This window comes from Protopterus annectens, chromosome 8.part1 (genome assembly GCF_019279795.1).
Source record: "Protopterus annectens isolate FY-2018-M chromosome 8.part1, PAN1.0, whole genome shotgun sequence".
NCBI classification, from domain to species: Eukaryota; Metazoa; Chordata; order Ceratodontiformes; family Protopteridae; genus Protopterus; species Protopterus annectens.
Genome location: NC_056742.1, coordinates 153,992,487 through 154,015,386, shown reverse-complemented (window position 1 = coordinate 154,015,386; position 22,900 = coordinate 153,992,487). Strand labels below are relative to the sequence as shown.

At 45.4% G+C, this 22,900-nt stretch overlaps 1 protein-coding gene across 1 annotated transcript in view; it reads left to right on the top strand.

The window, feature by feature from the left end:
• CENPN (centromere protein N) overlaps positions 1–22,692 on the top strand; it is a 668,201-nt gene extending 645,509 nt beyond the window's left edge. Inside the window, exon 10 of the mRNA XM_044081800.1 lies at positions 21,488–22,692. Coding sequence (XP_043937735.1) covers positions 21,488–21,600 — 113 coding nt within the window. The 3' untranslated portion in view covers positions 21,601–22,692. The remainder of the gene's footprint in view (positions 1–21,487) is intronic.
• Positions 22,693–22,900: the final 208 nt, after the last annotated feature.

The window sequence follows — 22,900 nt, the reverse complement described above, 5'->3', positions numbered from 1 at the left end:
CTCAGTGTTGTGTGTGGCGAGTGGTTTGTGTGTGGGAAATAGGTAATTTTTTTTCTCTTTTTTTTTTCCTTCTCCGATTCGTCCACCGCTTTGAGTACTCTGATCCGAAGATGGCCTTAGTCAGGGAGTTGGCGCCAACGGTACCCGTCTCCTCGATGCCGACAGCTGCCTGGAGCATGTCGTATCTGAGTGACTCACGGAGCCAGAGCTTGGGTGTCGGATCTGAGGGAGCGGAACTTTTTCCATCAGCTCCAGCGTTGTCCAGCCAAGGTCCCTCCCTCAGAGCGCCGTCCACTTCAGGCCCGGCTCCAATTCTCGCGTCGGATCCGGGGAAAGCGGCTTCCTTATTGGTACCCCAGGAAGCTCATTCTCCCTCTGCGGTCAATGTGGTAGAAAGGGTTCTGTCCACTGGATCAAGACCCTTGACTATTTCCTCGGATTCCACCCTGACCCCCTCGGCTCTGTCTACGCATCCCATCATTTTGCCAGAGGGACAGCCCATGATTGAGGAGCCCCAGACGGTTCCCCCTGAGGAACAAGTGGCTTGCAAGTTCCCCCGGAGAGCCCCACCGGAGACGTGCCTCGCAAGCATAAATGTAACAGGAGGCACTTGAACTCCCCCGAGTCCCTCACCGAGGACACGGATTTGGAGGATGAGGAAGGTTCCCCCAGGTCACCTACTGAGGATGTCTCCTTTGGAGACATCATAGAAATCCTACGCCAGTGGGGAGGTTGGTCCGCCCCCAAACCTTCTTCTGAATCCGTGCCCCCTCCCGCAGATCTGGTGGACCTGGTCACCTCGTGGGCCTGGAAGGAGCCGGACACTGTGGAACCATTCCCTAAACATCTGGATAAGATCTTAAGTCCACCATCAGATAGACCGGCATGGAACAAGGGCTCCCCCATAGACGCTATAGTTGTAGCAGCAGCCACAAAAAAGGAACTAGCCCAAGAGAGTTCCTTGGTTCATCCTCTTGACAGAGTTACGGATGATGGACCGCTTAGGGAAGCGGGTTTATGCGTCAGCAACCTTTTCCATCAGGGCGCTAAACTACCTGGCCCTCGTCACGGGACTCCAGCGCAACCTAGTCAAGGAACTGGCTGAATCTCCCCCTTAGTCCATGTTGCAGGAGGACAGGGACACGTTCTCCGCGAAGATGGCCACTTCAAAAACAGTCTCCAACACATCCATGCGACTCCTCTCACACGCTACTGAAGGAGCGGCTGGGGCTGCTGGGTTCGGCATGTCCATGAGACACAATGCCTGGCTCAGACTGCCAGTTTTTGGAACCTTTCAAGGCGATCCTTTTCCCGGAATCAGAGAGGGCAAAAGAAGATGTGGTTCCGGAAGTCGCAGTATTCCCGGGACACTCAGGGCTCTTCTTCCCCCAGAGGCAAAGGGGGACAGGATAGACGCCAGCCCAGAGGCAGAGGGGGGTCCAAGGAATTTTGGGTATCTAAAACCTTTCTCGGACAGGTCTGGACAGCAACCTTGAGGGATTGCCCAACTGCACTACTCTGGGGGGGACGATTGTCATTGCACCTAGTGGCATGGGAGTCTGTAACGTCAGATGGCTGGGTGCTTCAGATCATATCCAGAGGATACTCTGTCCCCTTTGTGGTTCCTCCCAAACCTCTCAAACACCTCCCGGACGTACCACCCATGCAAAGGGAGGCAGCAGCACAAGAACTCTCCAAGTTGCTAAAAAAATGAGCAATTGAACCCATCCCCCCAGATCAGTCCGGATTGGGCGTCTACTCCAGGTTTTTTTTGGTGCCAAAGAAAACGGGGGACTTGAGACCCATTCTGGGCCTATCTACCCTGAACCTACAGTACAGTGGTCCCTGTTGGAACTTCCATTATCGTATCCAATACACCTCAGTCGAGTTTGACGGGCGTCCCTTCTGCGGTGGATGTGCTCTCCGGGAATCTTGGAGGGACGGCCTTTTGTTCCAGCCCCTGTCCAAGCCACAGTGACCACGGATGCCTCCCAACTTGGGGGGGGGGGGCATTGTTTGGGCAGGACAGTCCAAGGTCTGTGGTCCCCTGCCGAGACCAGTTTGCATATAAATGCTCTAGAGATGAGGGCAGTTCTTTTGGCGTTGCAGGCCCTTCATGCCTTTCTTCCTCTGGGAACCATTGCAATCTAATCATACAACATGTCAGTTGTCTGGTATGTCAGCAAACAGGGAGGGACCAGATCTTGCCCCCTTTGTCGTGTGGCCATGAGAGTGTGGGAATGGGTGATCTCCACCGGTCCCTTTCTCATAGCAAAGCACATTCCGAGACGGTCCAACATTCTGGCGGACAGGTGAAGTCGGACTATTCTGATGCCTTATGAGTGGTCTCGGGATCATTCAATAGCGGAGCAGATCTTTCTGGAGTGGGGTCAGCCTTGCTGCGATCTCTTCGCATCTCATTCCAATGTGAAGTGCAGTGAGTTTTTCGCTCTTAACCCCCTGCTGGGGGAGTCCCCCAGAGATGCTCTAGTCCATGCTTGGACTCCCGGTCTTCTGTATGCTTACCCCCCAGTACCTCTTATTCCGAGGTTTCTACAGAAAGCTCCTCGACTAGGGAGCGAAGTGATTCACATTGCCCCATTTTGGCCTTGCCAAGTATGGTTTCCCTTCCTTTGGTCTCATCTTCTAGCTCTGCCTTGAGTCTTGGATCCCATTGAGGATCTGATTTCACACCCATCGGGGGTTCCTCATCCGAGCCTGGACAGTTTAAAGCTCACGGCTTGGCTGCTCCAGTTCCCATGATCGCTAGGACTCCTCAGTTAGGTCTATTCTAGTGGAAGCTCATAAGTCTTCAACCAGGAAGATTTACTGCAGCAAATGGAAATGTTTTTCCTTTTGGGCTTCTCAAAGGAGTTTAAACCTTTTCACTGCTCCCATTGCTACCATTCTTGATTTCCTAGCCAATATTTTTCTTCAAGGAGCAAGCTCTTCTGCTAGCAAGGTTCAATTAGCTGCCATCTCCCATTTTCACGTGGGTGAGAATTTTGCCTCCCTGGCCTCTTCCAGACTGTGTAAAGCCTTTATCAAAGGTACTTTCCTGTTACCCCCCCCCCCCCCAGGTCAAGGATCCTGTTCCTCCATGGAACCTTACTATGGTTCTTCAAGCTTTGGTCGCTCTGCCTTTTGAACCTGCTGCAACCACAGATCTTAAGTTCTTATCTTGGAAAACAGCTTTCCTGGTAGCTATCACCTCTGCTAGAAGGGTTTCAGAACTGCAAGCTTTATCCATCAAAGTTCCATATATGATTTTCCATAAAGATAGGGTTTCCCTTCGGACCAATTTATCCTTTCTTCCTAAGGTTGCATCACAAGTTAACATCAATCAGACCATTAATTTACCTGTTTTCTTCCCAAACTTTGCTAACAAAATGGAATACAAACTCCACTTGTTGGATGTTCATAGAATGTTACGATTTTATTTACACAGGACCAAAAACTTCCGCAAATCCGATCAATTGTGTCCTTCTCTAAACCCTTTTTGGGTAAGCCTATCTCCAAGGTCACTATTGCTAGGTGGATTTCCTTGTGCATCCTTCAGGTCCTATAAGGATAAAGGTGTGCTTCCTCCGGGCCAGGTTGAAAGCTCATTCCAGTAGGACCATGGCTACTTCTGTGGCCTTTTGGTCTAGAGTCTCATTGGATGATATTTGTTCTGCAGCTACTTGGTCCTCATCTCATACCTTTATTTCTCACTACAAATTGAATCTGACTTCTAAGAGAGCATCTTTTGGATCCGTGGTGCTCTGGAATATCCTTCCATGAGGGCCACCCAGGAGTTTAGTAGCTGGGGACTCTGTCCCACAGGTTGAAAACCAAATGAATTAAACTACTTCAGATAAAGAAGTTATGTACTCACCATAACATTCCATCTGACTAGTTCTACTTAATTTGTCTTCAACCGTCCTTCCCTCCTTCCCCCAGACCTTATATGAAGAGCCTGTTGGCTGCAGTTGTAGGTCAGAAAGTATTCTTCAGGTCGGGTTATCAGTATAAGGGTCAGCAAACTCAATCTGGGGGTTGAAAGGTAGTGGAGGTGTGTTATGGGTACGGGGAGGAGCTTGGAGCTCGGCGCAGATGCTAGTGAATTTGCTGGCTCGGATCCGATACCCACAGGTTGAAGACAAATGAAGTAGAGCTACTTAGATGGAACATTATGGTGAGTACATAACTTCTTTTTTTGGTATATTGGCAAGCTAGAAGGGCATTAATGCCCGTGCTTGAAACATTTGTATGTATGTATACTGTCTACAACCCTGATTTTTCAGTTGCACAGTGTTTTCTGGTGCCTCCATCTTGGTACTTTTCATATCTCTGTTTTTCCTATTCATTTCTTTTTATAAAGCATTCCTTCTTTTTGCTCAGTTTTGTGTTATTTGACTCGCATTTTAGTTTATGTACATTTATTTCCTGAGCTGATTCTTTTCACTCTGCTCTAATAATGTTGCTTGCTTTGTACACATATGCAGATTTTGATAAGGTTAGGTCTGTTCCTCAAGACTAAACTTTCTTTCCTCGTTTTCTAGACCACATTCTGTTATGTTTTTAATTAGAGAATCTTGCAGCTCACTAAATTTATAGTCTTTGACTCATGTTTGGATCAGTAACAAGCATCTGTATTCTCCTTAAAGCACTGTGCAAGTGCTGCTGTTGTGTCTTTAATATGTCTCCCTTAGTCATGTTCAGGAAGGTGGCTCAATGAACCTTTTCACACTTTTCAGCTAACCCACTTGCATTGAGAAGTAAAATTTATGAATCCAGAGCTTTCTTTTGTTTTCTTTTTTTTGTTGTTGCTAACATGCCTTCTAAAATATCAAAGAAGGGTGCATTCGAGCATTATTATACTTGTGTAGTTCTATACATAGAAGCTCTTAAAAGTAATGCATTTTATTTCTGGAAATGTAGTTCTTCAATTCTGGCAGAATTTTTTTTATACCATGACATGTAAAGAGGCTTAATAAACAGCACAAAGGCACAATATATGTGCTATAACGTGTATTAGATCTGTACTCCTATGAACTCTCTAGAATTGTGTACTACTTGACATACAAATTGTCACTTTATCAAGCTATCTTATCATTAAAGCTAAACACCCATGTATGATGGCGTCTGTGCATCAGCCAGTCGGAGATGTGAATAGTCCTTAAATCATGGGAGGGTAAGTTGATTCTGGGATATTTAGTAACTCTGTCTGAAAGCCTATCAGTTTTTATTGTACCTAAACAAGCAAGGTTGTACTGAATTGCACCTCTTTTGAAAGCAGTGATATTAGCAGTAGTTCCACACCTCATTCCGCAGACTGTGGGAGAAATCACAAAGTAATCCTTCACACTACCTTTTCGATAAGATGAGTGTAGTTTCATGTTTCTGGTAATACTGGAACCTTTTCCAGTTCTAGAAAAAATGATCCAGCTGTTGCTGTAAACTCTCTGATCATGCTGGGCCTTCCAGCTGGGCTATTATAACATGACTGAGATTGCTTGGAAGTCTTCCATCAGGCAGGCATACTCTGGCAGTTGGAAGAGGTTCTTCATTTGGGTAGAACAATATGATACTCCTAGTTACTTAGCTTACAGGTCATCCTGTATGCCTCAAGCCTTTCTTATTCTGCCATCATGGTGCATGTCACCTGTTTTTCTGCCTATAATGACTTTTTTAAGAGGCAGGATTCTGACCCTAGAGTATATGGATGAACTGTTTCTAAAATAAGTTCTGCATCTCTCTCAGTTTTTCAGTTTTTGTAGACCCCCCCCCCCCCCGTGGGATTTTAATTTCATGGCTAACAGGTTGACAATCCTCCACTTGAACTTGCTAGTTCTGAGATGTTAAAGTTCATAACTTGGAAGTACTTTTTCTTGTCATTTCTCCTCTTACAGGATGTCAGAGCTTCAGGCCCTCATTTCTAAGGACCCACTGCTGGTCTTTAGAAGGAGCGAACACCCCTCAAACTAACTTGCATTTCCTCTCAAAAAAAGTGTTTTTGATTGCTCAGTAATTTTTTAATGTTAAGTTGTCTATTTCGGCTTCATTCTTGCTGGTTGGGATCGGAGCTGATCCTCTGCTCAAGACTCAGCCATCTCCTATAGCTCGAGAGATGTTTACTGGCTCGAGGCTACCCCTTATCCCATGATGCCTAGCGATAGCCACCCAGATCTCATTTGCCGCTTCAGCTGTGAGGTGTCGTTTTCCTGGTTCAGGCTCGTATAAAGTTTTTTCGTATAACTTTCTTACTCTAAAAATATATTTTTTCAGTGTTTTATTGTTAATGTTTAGTCTTGTTTTTTGTGATAGCTAGTATTTAGTTGTAGTATCCCTTCCTTTCTTTAGAACTCGTTTAACCATCCTCTTCTTGTCAGGTTAGCCATTTAGGTTAGACGTTTTCCTTCTACCTTTCTTTCATAAGTTAGCCATTTAAGTTAGAGGCTTTCCTAGTATACAAAAAAAAAAAAAATCCTTTAGCCATAGTCTTGTAGTACAGTTTGTTTTTTGTGTAGACTGTATTTTGCTTTGGTAGCTGTTGTATTTGTTGTTTCCTTCTTTCAGGATGTCAAAGGAATCCAAAGTGTCTGGATTCAAGAAGTGTGACTCATGCTGTCAGAAAATGTCTCTGACAGATGGGCACACTTCTTACGGCTATTGTTTAGGCGCTGTGCACCTGCAGGACTCTTGTTCTATCTGCCATGCATTTAGTCCAAGAGTCCTGCAGGAGCGTAAGAATAAGCTTATTCTTAGGGGTCTTTTAAAGCCCCAGGATTCACCGGCCAAGACCTCTCAGCCTGTGAAATCCCCTAAATCTACCAAGCCGTCGGCTCCAAGTTCGGAGCCGTCCTCAGTTCAGACTATACCTTCTACTTCGGTTCCGGCTGGCACCGATAAGACTATCTCCCCATCGGCTCCATCAATAACTTTGTAGCCTTCGAGGAGCCACAAGAGGCTGAGGTCCCCTTCATTGGAATCGGTACATTCGGCTCCTCAGTCTCCCTTGCTTCAGAGCAAGCGCAGTCACAGGTCCTCTCACTCCTCTCTATCCTCTAGGCTGTCGGATCACGATGTGGAGAGAGTGGTCAGTAGGTTGCTAAAGTCGTAGGCACTTGCCAAGATGTTGTCCAGCCCTCCTCAACAGGTGTCGGCTCTGTCTCCAATGAGTTCAGAACCGGAGTTCGTTGGGGTTCGAGTAGTGGAACCGTCTGCTCCGATAACTCTATCTCCTTCGGTTCCATTGTCTGCTCCGATCCCCTCGGTGGTGCTGTCCGTCGAGGGATCTAGGCGCCGGGGTTCCCTCGTCGGTTCCGATGGTGTGAGTGGCATCGGACCCTTGTCCGACACCGTTCTCCCTCTCGGAGCTTCGGCGCAGGTGACCTTGGCTCCTACATCGGCCTCTGGGCCGTCTCCCTCGATGCGGAGAAAGATTCCGATTTACTCGGAACCGGAGCTTTCTCTGCATCGTGGCAGGGAAGCCTTCGATGTCCTGAGGAGTGTGCTGGCCACAGAGTCAGCTCCACTATCGGTCCCACCGGCTCCGTCCCCTGTAGTGCCTGTGCCAACCTCTGTTCCTCCTCTAGACCCCAAGCGTAGGGAACCGGTGCTCCAGGGCACCCCATTGGGTGTTTCCTCTTCTTCCGAGGCCTCCCCTGATCATTCGGAGGAGCCCCCTCGTAAGAAGAAGTGCAAGAGGAAGCACATTGACTCCCCTGAGTCTGTCACTTCTGATACAGACTTAGATGAATCTGAAGGGTCCCCGAGATCCCCCTCTGAAGATGTTTCCTTCTCGGACATCCTAGAAATGCTTAAGCAGAGGGGGAGCTGGAATCCCCTATCCCCTACCGAGGATGAGGCTGGATTTCTGGATGTGTTCGGTTCCCATCTTTCCACCTCTTGGGTTTCTCCCCCTTTCGATCCACTTATGGCACTGGTGGCTCGAAAGGCTTGGTCAGCTCTGGATACAGTGGAACCAACTCCGAGGAGACCTGGCAAATTCATCACAGCACCCCAAGATAAAACAGTTCCTTACAAAAGGTGTTCCTGTTGATGCCATGATGGTAGCAGCAGCCACCAAAAAAGGAGTTAGCAGAGACCTCTTCATCTGTCCATCCTCCTAACAAGGAGTCTAGGACCATGGACAGATGCGGGAAGCGAATGTTCGCTTCAGCGACCTTTTCTATGAGGTCACTGAACTACTTATGTCATTTTACCTGGCCTCAGAGGGATCTCCTTAAAGAGCTCAGAGATACCCTTCAAGAGCCATCAGCTGAGGAGGCTCCAAGCTGAAGTAGCTTCCCAGCTGGCGACGCTTAATTCTGTAGTTAACTCCTCCATGAGGCTCATTTTCTATGCAGCCGATGGTGCGAGTAGAGCCGCAGGTAAGGGTGTGGCCCTTAGGAGGCATGCATGGATGCGGCTGTGTAATTTTGCGGAACCCTTTCGAGTATCATTCACCAACACCCCCTTTGATGGTTCCTTTCTTTTTGGACCACAGGTGAAAGACACTTTGACTAGGTGTGAGCAAGAAGGCAAGACTCTCTGCCGTGGGAGTCTGTTTTTCCACTCCTTCTAGACCGTACCCCAAAGGTCAGAAGAGTAGCAAAATGTGGTTCCAAAAATCCCAGGGAGCCTTGCCTGACACACGTAGCAATGTTTCCACCTGAGAGAGAGAGGGAAACAATAACAGACGCCACCGTCATGGCAGAGGGGGTCTGCAGAACCAGGACAACAGAGAATCTTTCTCTGATGAGCCCTTTCAGCATCCCTGAAAGGTTTGCCCGGCTGCTCACCTCTGGAGGCAGTCGGGGGAAGACTTTCACTGTACCCAAAAGCCTGGCAAGATTTAACGCAAGACAGATGGGTACGGTCCATTATATCCGGAGGTTACAAAATTCCCTTCTGTCAACCCCCCTTACCTTCAAGGAAATTCCTTCCAGATGTTCCACCCAATCTGAAGGACCAAGCAGTAATAGAAGTTTCAAAACTGCTAGAAAAAGAGAGTCATCCAGGAAGTCCCGGCAGACCAGCACGGACCCGGAACTTACTCAAGGTTCTTTTTGGTACCAAAAAAGACAGGGGACTGGAGACCGATTCTGGATATCAGCAGACTTAACTGGTCTGTACAAAGAACAAAGTTTCAGATGGTCACGCTACAGTCCATTCTACCCTTTTTGGGTCAGGACAATTGGATGTGCTCAATAGATCTTCAGGACACGTACTGCCATATCAAGATGGACAGGCGCTCCAGGAGATTTCTTCGCTTCCGGCTGGGAGCCAGTCATTACTAGTTCAGAGCTCTGCCCTTTGGTCTCACCACAGCCCCCAGGGTGTTCACCAAATGTATGGCAGTGGTCACTGCTCACCTGAGACGTCGAGGATTCCAAGTGTTTCCATATCTAGACGACTGGCTCCTCATTGCTACTACCAGGTATCAACTTCTTCAAACCAGGGACTACACAATCACAATCTGCTCCCAATTAGGCATTACAATAAACTTCGAAAAATCTGCCGTGTTGCCCTGTCAATCTATCACCTACATAGGTGCAGACTTAGACACAAGGAACATGTCCGCAAGGCTACCGTCAGAAAGGGTGTCTACAATTCATCAGCAAGTACAAATTCTGATGCAGAGCAAGAGAATCCAAGTCAGGTTCGTCCTCCAAACTCTGGGTTCCATGGCAGCAGCCATTCTTCTATTCCCACTGGCCCACTTTCACATGAGGATCCTTCAGTGGCTTCTGTTCACACAGTGGTCTTTCCAACAGCTACCCATGTCTCACACGATCATGATTACAGAAGCATGCAAAAGGCACCTTTCCTGGTGGATGGTCTCCCCACTAGTGACTCAGGGCAGACCCTTCATTCAGACCCCTCCGGTAGCCACAGTGACCACAGATGCCTCCCTGATAGGATGGGGGGGCACTATCAGGGTAGGACAGTCCAAGGTACTTGGCAGCCTCATGAGTACCATCTGCACATAAATGTCCTAGAAATGAAAGCCGTGCTCCTAGCCGTTGCAAGCCCTTCAGGGCTCTCTTCCTTCTGGGACCATTGCAGTTCAAACAGACAACATGCAAGTGGTGTGGTACATCAACAAGCAGGGCGGAACCAGGTCCTACCCCCTCTGTCGAGAGGCACTCAGACTGTGGCAGTGGGCGATTTCCTCCCAACGTTTTCTGATTGCAACGCACATCCCTGGGAGGTCCAACGTCATAGCGGACAGGCTTAGCAGAGCTATCCTACTGCCTCACGAGTGGTCTCTGAATCAGGAAGTTGCGGATCTTATCTTCCGCAAATGGGGACAGCCTTGCTGCGATCTTTTTGCCACCCTCTTCAACTGCAAATGCAGCGACTACTTCTCCCTTCTTCCGCTTCCAGTTCACTCACCTAGAGACGCTGTAGTCCACGTTTGGCCTCAGGGACTTCTTTATGCCTTTCCACCGTTTCCCCTGATTCCAAAACTCTTAGAGAAAGCAATATCATCGGGTTGCAAAATGATCCTCATTGCCCCCTACTGGCCTTGACAGATATGGTTCCTGTTCCTGCACCATTACCTTCTCGATCAGCCCTGGACTCTGGATTTGATTCCAGACCTACTGATTCATCAATCAGGCGGGTTGCATCAATCCCTCCAAACACTCCAGCTCACAGCTTGGTTGCTCCACTTCCAACCTTAGCCAGGCTTCCCAGCATTTCCCCAGCTGTACGTGAGATTATTGTCTCCTCTCACAAGTCGATAACCAGAGAAACTTATGCTAGTAAATGGAAACGTTTTTCTTGTTGGGCAGAGGCTTGGAACGTAGATCCCTTTTCAGCCCCGGTCTACGAAATTCTGGAATTCCTAGCACAACTTTTTCATTCTGGATCCGCTTCTGCTACAGTCAGGGTTCAATTAGCGGCCATTTCTAACTTTCATGTTGGTTTGTCAAATTCAAACATTATGTCTCATAAGCTCTGTAAAGCTTTTTTGAGAGGAACTACTCTCCTTAGACCTCCAGTGAGAGATCCCCCTCCTCCTTACGACCTTAATTTGGTACTAAGACAACACAAACAACTACCACTGTAGTACACAGACAAACAGGGACATTCTCCTGTGGGATTGGTGTAGGTGTAGAAAAAAATTAAAAAGCGTTTTTTCTAAAGAAATAAATAATCAAACTTTTTGGACAAACACAAGAGATTTGTTGTACATTAGGATCAATAGCTGTTGTTGTTTTTTTTTATGTCATTGGCTTTATTGTTCAATGGACCGGTTTACCCGCAATGGACCTAAGCTACTAACATAAATAACTGAAAAAACAAAAAAATCCCTAGATCATTCAAAACATAGCTGTCTTTAAATTTTTTTACTTTGTTAAAAAATACATCATGGGATCCATTAGGAATCAGTACTTGAAATTAAAGGTACTTGAAATACAAAGGTTAAGAATGATAATTTTTGGCCGTTATTTAAATGGCTTTTCCCTATTTCAAATTGAGCCTGTAATATAAGTTATCTAAGGAACCAGCAGATATAGTTAAAAGGACTTGATATTTTTAAAAATTATTTTTTTTTTGGTTCGCTTTTTGGCAAATGCTCAAAAACTTTTAAAATTTATAGTATATATTTCACTGTATTCTTAATGTAGTCTTTAGTATTATCTTTTATTTAAGAGGAAGGCACAAAAGAGTTATCATTCATAGGGTAAAAAGGATACAGGCACAATTCCAAAAACCAGCAAGACAGTTGATAAGAGTATTTTATTAAAAGCGTTCTTGCTTATCCAATCATTGGAGCTTCTTGAAACAAATGAATTCCTAAAGTTTTTTTAAAAAATGTTTTTTTTTTTTGAATGAATTATTTTTTAATTTATGTCACAGGAATTTATGTTGAGCACCTTTTGGTAACAAGTAAAAAAGGCTCAAACAGTTGCAAAAAGCATTGTTAAATATGATAATCAGTCAAGGAAAATTTGGTACTAATTTTCTTAACTCTGCCACCCACCCACCCACCCTTTGAACCAGCAGTGTCCTGCTCCATTAAGTTTCTATCTTGGAAGACACTCTTTCTGGTAGCTATTACTTCGGCCAGACGCGTCTCTGAACTTCAGGCACTGTGTGTTCGTCCTCCATACTTGGTTTTTCATAAGGACAGAGTTGCTTTGAGGACTAATCCTTTGTTTCTTCCTAAAGTCTGCTCAGAAAATAATTTAAACCAATCTATAGACCTTCCTGTGTTTTTCCCTAACCACACCCACAAGGCAGAGTACAAATTACACCAATTGGACGTTCTTGCGTTTTTACCTGCACAGGACTAAGGAAATAAGGAAGTCGGACCAACTATTCCTTTCCTATGCTCTAGGCAAACAAGGTCTCCCAGTTTCCAAGGTGACCTTATCCAGGTGGTTGTCTCACACTATTACTTTCATTTATCAATCAATGAACAAAGAGTTGCCTATTAAACCGAAAGGTCATTCTACTAGGGCTTTGGCCACCTCTGTAACCTTACAATCTAGGTTGCCCATGGATTCTATCTGTGCAGCTGCTACGTGGGCAAATCCTCATACATTTATTTCTCGTTACAAGCTAGATATGGTCTCCGGGAGCAGAGCTGACTTTGGTTCCACTATTCTGAAGAGTCTGTTCCAATGAGCCGCCCAGGATTGTAGGTGCTAGGGGCACTGTCTCAGCCAGCAAGAACGAAGGCAAGATAGACAACTTAACATAAAGAAGTTATGTACCTACCATAATGTTCCATGTTAGTTGTCTTGATCTCGCCTTCTTTCTTGCGTCCCACCCTCCATCCCCCTGTCCTATTGGACTGAGGAGTTCTGGTTTCACTGACTGAGTGTTCTCTGGTTTGTTTCCTCTACTGACTTAGAGAGTATGACAGGTATACTCAACCAATTTGTTTGGACAGGTTTATTCTCTGGCTATGTCTGGGATTAGCTATTTCAAACGAGATCTGGGTAGCTATCGCTAGGCATCATGGGATAAGGGGTAGCCTCGAGCCAGTAAACAGCTCTCGAGCTATAGGAGATTGCCGAGTCCCAACCAGCAAGAAAGAAGGCGAGATGAAGACAACTAACATGGAACATTATGGTAGGTACATAACTTCTTTTTTTTTTTCCTTGCTTTCTTCACCACAGCAGACACCAGAGGAGAGAGTCTTTGACTGCATGTTCTCCCAGCTGTTTTAACTGAAGTGGTTGCATGTGTTTAGGGGACCAAACTGTTTCCTTTTCTCCACTCTGGGACAGATGGGCATTTGCCAAGCAAACCCCTTCCAAGTGTCTGGCCAACTGCTTTATCTTTTACCATCCGGTAACTCACCACCCATTGGAATGTGCTGCTATCAAAATCATTGTTGCTTGTTGCAAGAATGTACTTGATCCTTGGTATACATGCCTGCAGGTATTCTCTCAGCTTGAACCCTAGAAGTCAGGACTGTTTTTATATGTCTGTTTCAAGATGCTGATCTTTAGCATTGTGGTTCACTGGTTCTTCCTACCCTTGTGAATTTATGGCTTGGGATTCAGAAAACATCAAAATATTAGAAGCACTCACAACTGCAATACTTTTAAGCAGAACTTGTTAGAGCACCTGAAAGCTGGTTGTAGTGTTTATGCTACAAAGGGCACTGGCTAAACACCTGTTATAGTTACCAAAATTTCCTGTCTGCACAGCTTCCACAGATAATTAAACTGAATTGATTTCTATTGCTCATTTTCTATTCTGAAAATGACTCTTTTTGCATATTTTTTTAGTATAACACGTAAATGCCTCTAATGTTAATTATGTGCGTTACTTGCATAGTATAAGCGGCTATGGTGTTAATTGTGTATATTCTTGCTTAGACATTTTGACTTGTATGTAACATATAAATTCTGACTTGGCTTATTTCATTAGCTTGGGTCATGACTGACAAGGGTTTATGGAGCAATATAACTACCCAGTTAAATAAAGCAAGATAAAATGTTAGATGTTAAGTTGTCTATCTCGCCTTCATTCTTGCTGGATGGGTTCGGAGCCGACCTCCACTCTAAAAGCTCGAGAGTTGGTTCCACCGGCTCGAGGCTCCCTATATCCCACAATGCTAGGCGAGTTACCTCAGATCTCGTTTGCCGCTACAGCTTCGAGGTTGGTTGTTTCTACCGGTTCCTGGTGAGTACTATTTTTCTTGTGAAAATTAGTCTTTAAAACCCCTTTAAGTTAATATTCTTACTTAGTTAGTGTAGGTTAGAAAACTTTATTCCCTACCCTAAATATTTTCCGTTTCTTTCCCCAAGAACCTTTGGTTCTTCCCTTGGGCCTAGGCCTTCCCTTCCCTAGTGGAGTGTGTGTGTTTATTGTAGTTTATTCTAGTTTTAAATTACTAGTATTACTACTAATTTTATTGTGTTTACCTGACAGGGTATAACTTGTGTGTTTGTGTGCGTGTTTGTGTACACCTGTCAGACAAAAATGTCTAAAGAAGCAAAGGTCTCCGGATTCAAGAAGTGTGATGCGTGCTGTCAGAAAATGTCTCTGACAGACGCTCACACTTCTTGTGTCTATTGTCTGGGGCCTTTGCACCTGCAGGACTCCTGTGCTGTGTGCCATGGCTTCAGCCCCAGGGTCCTGCAGGAAAGAAAAAATAAATTAATTCTTAGAGGCTTACTGAAGCCAGAGGATTCCCTGTCTGTTTCAACAGGGAAGCCCTCTAAGGCATCTAGGTCTTCGGCTCCGGCTTCTGAGCCGAGACCTCAGGTTTCAACCTTTGCCTTTATCGGCTCGGCTGGAGCCGATAAGTCTCAGTCCACAGTTTCTCGGGGACCACCGGAGCCGAGGTTATTGAGGTTCCGTGTCGGCTCCGACCAGACCTCGGAGCCGACAACCAGGAAGAGGTCCAGGTCACCATCTCTTGGCTCTGTTCATTCGGCTCCAGGATCTCCCTGCTGTCTGAACGGAGCCAAAGGTCTCACTCCTCTAGGTCATCGAGGCTGTCGGATCATGACCTTCAGAGGGTAGTGAGTCAACTACTTAAGTCCGAGGCACTAGCCCAGATGCTTCAGAGCCCGACTCATCAGTCGATGCCTGCCCGGTCCATCAACATTTTCCTCCTTCGACTCTCTTGAGTTCGGAGCCGGGTCGCGGAACCGAGACTGTGATTACGCCGGAGCCGATACAATTGTCTTCGGCTCCGTCGTCGGCTCCGTTTTCTTTGGAAGAATCTCGGCGCCGGACTTCCCTCGTCGGCTCGAGGGGTGAGTGGCATCGGACCCTTGTCCGACCCCTCTTCCTCTCGGGCTTGGCTGGTGAGTTCGGCTCGATATCGGCCTCGGAGCCATCACTGTTGGTGCCGAGGGGGTTCTTAGCTCCTCGGGCGGGGACCTCTGGCTCTGCCTGACAGGGGTGCATTGAGGTCATGCGGAGTGTGTTAGAGCCTGGCTCTACTCCACAGTCGGCTCCGTCCGCCCCTCCCTCTATGCTGTCTCAGGGTAAGTCGACTCACTCCCTCATCCCGGACCGCAGAGAGCCAGCTCCTCAGGAGCCCCTGTGGGATTTCATCCTCTTCGAGGCCTCTCCTGATTTGGCAGAAGAGCCCCTCGGAAGAGGAAGTGTAAGAGGAAACACATTGACTCACCTGAGTCCATCACGTCAGACACAGATTTGGATGATTCTGAGGGTTCCCCCCGTTCCCCTTCTGAAGATGTCTCATTTGCAGACATTCTGGAGATCCTGAAACAGAGGGAAATTGGCCAGCCCTCAACCCTTCAGAGGACGAATCTGTGTATTTTGAGGCTTTGGCTCGTCCTTCCACCTCCTGGGTGTCCCTCCCTTGACCCCTCATGCAGGTGGTTGCTAAGAAGGCATGGACGGCTCCTGATTCAGTGGACCCCACTCCCAGGAGACCCTCTAAGTTCATCACAGCTCCAGCAGACAAGCAATTTTTAACAAAAGGAGTTTCTGTGGATGCTATGGTGGTAGCTGCTGCCACAAAGAAGGAACTGGCTGATCCTTCAGTACCTGTCCATCCACCTAACAAGGAATCTAGGTCCATGGATAGGTCGGAAGCGGATGTTCTCCTCAGCGACATTTACCATGCGTGCTGAACTACCTGTGCCATTTCACTCGTCTTCAAAGGGACTTGATCAAGGAAGCGAGTGAAATGTTAAAGATCCTACAGCTGCGGGTTTCAAGACAAGATGAACACGCAGCTGGCTACCCTTAATTCCATATCCAACTCCTCCATGCGCCTCCTTTCTTACGGCTGATGGAGCGAGCAGAGCCGCAGGGACAGGTGTGGCCTTCTTAGGCACGCCTGGATGCGGCTATGCAATTTTGGACCCTTTCAAGACGTCTTTCACGAACTCCCCTTTTGATGGATCATCTCTCTTTGGTCCTCAAGTGAAAGAAACCCTGACTAGGTGCGAGACTGATGGCAAGACCCTTTCTGCCGCCGGAGTCCGTTTTCGACTCCTTCCAGGCCTTACCCCAAAGACCAGAAGGGTGGAAAGATGTGGTTCCGTAAACAATCTCAAGGGACTTCGCCTGACGACAGAGTCGCTTTCCTACCAAAGGCAGAGGTGGGAATAACAATGGTAGACGCCCTAGGGGCAGGGGGTCCCAGAACCAGGGCAATCGGAAGCCTTCCTGACAAGCCCTTTCAGCATCCCTGAGGTGTTGCCCGACTGCCCATCTTCGAGGCAGTCGGGGAAGATTGTCACTGTACCCAGAAGTCTGGCTATCCCTGACTCAAGACAAATGGGTACAGTCCATCATTTCGAAGGCTATTCTATCCCCTTTCTTCGCTTTCCAAATCAGTCAAAAATCCCTTCCAGATGTTCCACCGCTCAAAGGGATCTAGCAGCTTTGGAAATTTCAAAACTGCTTGCAAAAGAGCAATTCAGCCAGTGCCAGCAGACCAACAAGGATCCGGAATCTACTCAAGGTTCTTTTAGTTCCAAAGAAAACAGGGGACTGGAGACCGATATTGGATCTCAGTGTCTTGAACAAATCAGTCAAGAAAACAAGATTTCGGATGGTCACGCTGCAATCCATCCTTCCCCTTTGGGCAAAGGAAACTGGATGTGCTCTATAGACCTTCGGGATGCGTACTATCACATAAAATGAACAGACGCCCCAGTAGATTCCTCCGGTTCAGGCTGGTAACTAGTCATTTTCAGTTCAGGGCCATGCCCTTTGGCTTCACCACTGCCCCGGTGTTTACCAAATGCATGGCAGTGGTAGCTTCTCACCTGAGACGACAAGGATTCCAGGTGTTTCCATATTTGGACGACTGGCTCCTCACAGCTCCCACCAAGCATCTCCTTCTGATGGCCAGAGATTATACTTTTCGCGTTTGTCAAAAACTGGGTATTTCAATAAATTGCAAAAAGTCTGTTTTGTCGCCTTGTCGTACTATTACCTACATAGGCACAAATCTAGATACTATAAACATGTCTGCAAGGCTAACACACCAAAGGATATCAGACATTCACAAATTGGTATCACTCCTTCTCAACAACAACAGAATCAAAGCCAGGTTAGTTCTAAAGGTGTTGGGAATCATGGCAGCGGCCATACCTCTCCTTCCATTAGCCAGATACCACATGCGGATCCTTCAGTGGATGCTTTTTACTCAGTGGTCATACCAGGAACTTCCAATGTCTCACACGATTGTGATCACGCAGGCGCAAAAGCATCTCATGTGGTGGATGTCTTCCCCCCAGCTCCTGTCGGGAAGACCCTTTGTTCCACCTCCTCCGGTTGCTACACTGACAACGGATGCCTCCCTGATCGGGTGGGGGGGGGGCATTATCAGGGCAGGACAGTCCAGGGCACATGGCAACCAAACGAATGCCACTTGCACATAAATGTTCTGGAGATGAGAGCAGTGCTTTTAGCGTTGCAAGCCCTTCAAGACTCTCTTCCCTTGGGAACAATTGCAATCCAGACAGACAATATGTCTGTAGTGTGGTACATCAACAAACAAGGCGGAACCAGATCATACCCCCTGTGTCGAGAAGCACTCAGACTGTGGCAATGGGCGATTTCTTCTCAGCGTTTTCTGATAGCAACGCACATCCCCGGGAAGTCCAATCATATTGCGGACAAGTTGAGCAGAGCTATTCTCATGCCTCACGAGTGGTCTCTGAAAGACTCTGTAGTGAGAGAAATTTTTCTCAAGTGGGGTCAGCCTTGCTGCGATCTTTTTGCTACTCCCCAAAACAGCAAGTGCAGAGAATATTTCACTCTATTCCCTTTACCAGGCCACCCCAGTTCTGGCGCTCTAGTCCAAGTTTGGCCCTGGGGACTTCTGTATGCATTCCCTCCTTTCCCACTGATCTCTCAAGTAATTCAGAAAGCTATCGCTCAGAAGGCATCCTTGATCCTCATTGCTCCTTACTGGCCTCGACAAGTGTGGTTCCCCTTTCTACATCGTTTTCTCTTGGAGCGACCGTGGAATCTGGACCTAGTTCCAGATCTTTTGATCCATCAGTCGGGTCAGTTTCATCGCTCCCTACCCTCTCTGAACCTCACTGCTTGGTTCCTCCAGTTCCAACCGTAGCCAGGCTTCCTCAATTATCTCACTCTGTTAGAGATATATTGATAGCTTCCCATAAATCTTCCACTCGAAAGATTTATTTGAGTAAGTGGAAACGCTTCTCATATTGGGCACAAGGAAAGGACATAGATCCTTTCACCGCTTCCATCCAACTAGTCCTTGATTTTCTAGCTGAACTCTTCCATGCAGGTTCATCTCCATCTACACTTAAGATTCAATTGGCAGCTATTTCTAACTTCCATGTGGGTATTTCTGAATCTGCCCTAATGTCCCACAAACTTTGCAAAGCCTTTTTGAAAGGAGTTTTTCTTCTCAGACCTCCTATAAGAAATCCTCCTTCTCCTTGGGACCTAAATTTAGTTCTTGCTTCTTTGATTCTTTCCCCTTTCGAACCTGCAGCTTCCTGTTCCTTGAAATTGTTATGGAAAACTCTTTTTCTGGTAGCTATTACATCAGCTAGAAGAGTTTCAGAGCTTCAAGCACTCAGTTGTCGTCCTCCTTATCTTTTGTTTCATAAGGACAGAGTATCCTTACGAACTAACCCGTCCTTTTTGCCTAAGGTGGTCTCGACATCAAATCTAAACCAAAGCATTGACCTCCCTGTCTTTTTTCCAGAGTATTCCAATAGGTCTGAACAAAATTACACTGCCTGGATGTTCATCGTCAATTGAGGTACTACTTGGATAGAACAAAACAATTCAGAAAATCTGATCAGCTGTTTGTCTCCTATGCGGAAAGCAGAAAGGGACTTTCAGTTTCAAAGGTATCTTTATCCAGATGGCTAACATCTTTGATTTCCCTGGTATATGAAATTAGACAACAAAAATTGCCTAATAAACCTAAAGCCCATTCCACGAGCGCGTTGCCTACTTCTTTAGACTTCGAACAGAGACTGCCTATTGGCACCATTTGTGCAGCGGCTACTTGGGCTACTCCTCACACTTTTATTTCTCATTATAAGTTGGATTTAGCTTCTAGACATAGAGCTAATTTTGGTTCCACTGTTCTCAGGAGTCTGTTCCGTTAGGCCACCCGGGACAAGGTGCTAGGGACGCGGTCCCATCCAGCAAGAATGAAGGCGAGATAGACAACTTAACATATAGAAGTTATGTTCTTACCATAACGTTCCATGTTAGTTGTCTTCTTCTCGCCTTCTTCTAGGCCCCACCCTCCTTCCTCCTGGCCTGGACAGACCTAGAGGAGTTGTGATCGTGACCTCTCTTTCTACCACCTCTTTCTTAGGCATATGCTGTTGTGCATATTTCCTGGATCAGGATGTAGGTCACCCTTCTTCCTGTTATTAGAGGTGGATTCTGTTTTAGAATGATTCTGTTACTATTATAAGCTGGGGTTAGCTTACAAACGAGATCTGAGGTAACTCTCGCCTAGCATTGTGGGATATAAGGGGAGCCTCGAGCCGGTGGAACCAACTCTCGAGCTTTTAGAGTGGAGCCGAGGTCGGCTCCGAACCCATCCAGCAAGAAGAAGGCGAGAAGAAGACAACTAACATGGAACGTTATGGTAAGAACATAACTTCTATATATAGTGGATAAAATGTCACTATGTCAGTGGAGCTACAAAGGAATCCTTACTGATGGGTCATTAATACCCTTTTGCCATTCCTCTTTCTGGGAAGCCCCATTACCAGCATTATTTGTTTTTGAGTTCCTTGTAACTTTAGCAAGTATGCACTTGTATGTTATCTGTTAAAATGTAAATGTTGCATCTTTATCTTTTTCTTGATATGCAGGAAGTGTACTTGCCTGTGGGTTGGCACAAACTTGGTGAGCTTAGAGGTTGTGAGCTCTTTTATAATTGTTGAATGATATGACAGTGTATACCAGCAAGGGTTATGTATAACTTAGGACACAGGACCTCCAGAGAGAGAGAGAAACATTAATAGGACAGAAGAGAGAGAATGAACCTAGTCAGTGACCCCACCTACAAGGGTTCTTTAATTGATGAACTGGTATGGTAAGACTTGTGTTGTTTACTAATTTTCTTAGGATTGTAAAAATAGCGTATTGAAAATGTAGTGTAACAATATTGCTCACAAGATTGGAGTCTCTTGGTATGCATATCCAAAGTTCACCAGTGATCAGCTTTTGAACAGAAACTTACAGCACATGCACTTCACAGAGCCTCAGTGTGACAGCTGTGACATGAATGAATTATGCCTGACTTCTGATTGGAGGCAGTAAGGCTGCTGTTGTCACCATTTTAAGACCTGGTATTAAGGCAGGGCTGCCTTTTCTGCCATTAACAAGGAGATATGAATCTTTATTTTTTTATTCTGTTTTGCTGTTCCACAACTGTCTGGAAAGGTGATAATTGTGAACCTTTAGTGGTTGACAATGCACATCTTTTAGCCTTCTATATGGAATTGTGCACTATGATTTGCATATACCATATACTTGTTGGGCGTTAGTAACACAGCTTATAGTGTTATCTCCTCACAGCAACAGGTTTCCTGGTTCAATTTCTCGACTCTGGTGCCTTCTGTGCAGAGTCTTCATGTCTTCCTTGTGTTTGCATGAGTTTATTCCAGGTGCCTTGGTTTTCTCCCACATTCCAAAGACATGCAGTTAGATGGATTGGGCACACTAAATTAGCCATAGTTGTGAGTGTGCATACAAGTGTGTGGTGTGGATGAACTACAGCATCCAGGCTAGCCACTCAGTGGTATAAACTTTGGCTATAGATGATTGTCACTGTTGAAGTGACACCCCATGTGCAAAAATGGAAGAAAGGGTTTGTGGATAGATGGATATACTTTTGTTGGTGCCTCATTGCACTCCAGTGAATAAGCATTATCTGTGCCAAAAGTACTCCTTAAAATCAGTTTATTTCCCCCTGTAATACCCATTTGCTCAAACCAAAGTTTTATAGCTTGTATACATCTCACCATTTCATCTTCACATGCTTTTCTTTCATGATGTGTGCTTTGTTCTTTTTCAGAGATCTCTGATGTACCTCCTTCAACCCTACTTACTTCCATAACTCAGAAGTCCAGAAATTATTTCCGAGTTACAGGGAGGAAAGGACCACTGCCATCCACATCAGGCTTCTAGCCAGGTTAAATTATCAAAGGAAAAAGACATGAACATGTGCAATTTCTCCTGTCTGGGACTTTGAGTACAGGATATTTTATATTAACTGTCTGTGCTGCACTCCTCTCGTCAAAAGTGACATCATTTGATTGTGTTTAAATGTTTTCATTTGATTGTGTTTAAATGTTTTATATATGTGTAAAACAATCACTTTGTATTGTAAATGTATAATAATGCGTACTATTGTCAGTGGTTTATACTTTTAAAACCTTTTGCTTTGTTTCATGTTTGTTAAATGTGCAGTTTGAAGTTATTTAACATAAGATTTTTGTATAGGTTGTTTTGTTTTTCAGAAGCTTCTGCCTTTGTCACTATTGCTAGATATTTTAAATTCTGATTATGATGTTTGTTTGCTCTACATTTTTAGCTAATATTCCTCTGTCTTGCATCAAATTTGTCTTTACTTTGTATTGCATTCTACCTTTTTGTGATATGCATCATTTACCTTCTAGACCACTACAGAACAGCAAAATGTAGGATAACAAATTTTGTATTTATTTTGAAAATATTTATTGTAAAACTATTTACAGTTGAATTTATAGGTCTTTGCTTTCTCCACCAGAAGCAAAGTCTTACTGTGTAGAAATATGGCTTTCATGGACAGTGGTATAAAAGGAATATTTTCCAGTAAAATATATTTGGGCTGTGGACCTGAAGCCAGTTGTCATTCCTTCGGTTGATGACGACTGATTTGAAGTAATGGCCCTTATGTAGCCAACTTTGATTCACCCACATTTACACAAGGAGTCCAATTTGAGAGAGTATTCTGTCACACTAGTTTTGGAACAGATTTTGCTGTATTTATTCTTACTGCAGATTTTTTTTTCTTTCTTTGTGTGTGTACATACAGTTTGTAGATTTGATGTAGGCTTTTTAAGCTTTAGTGTTTTAAAGTTAACATTGCATGCTAGTGGGAGGGGGACTGCAGAATCTTTCTTGGCTCTTGCTAAATCCAAAGGTGAAGCTTTGAATGGGGGAGGGCACTTGGGCAACTGAACATGATTACTGTTAGCTTTACGTGGATGTTTTATTAAACCAAGTTTGACAAATGAACAGAAGTGGGAGTAAATATTCTTGAAGCACTACTGCTAGTGATTTAAGTATGTTATACATCTTACACACACTGAAACCTTTCAAATAAGGGTTTATGTTGTACATTTTCACATGTTAAGTCATCACTGATACTTTGATGAAAGGTTTTGCTTTGTTTTGAAAGTGACAGAAATATTAGATTCAACTCTGAAGACTTTCCACAGTGTTA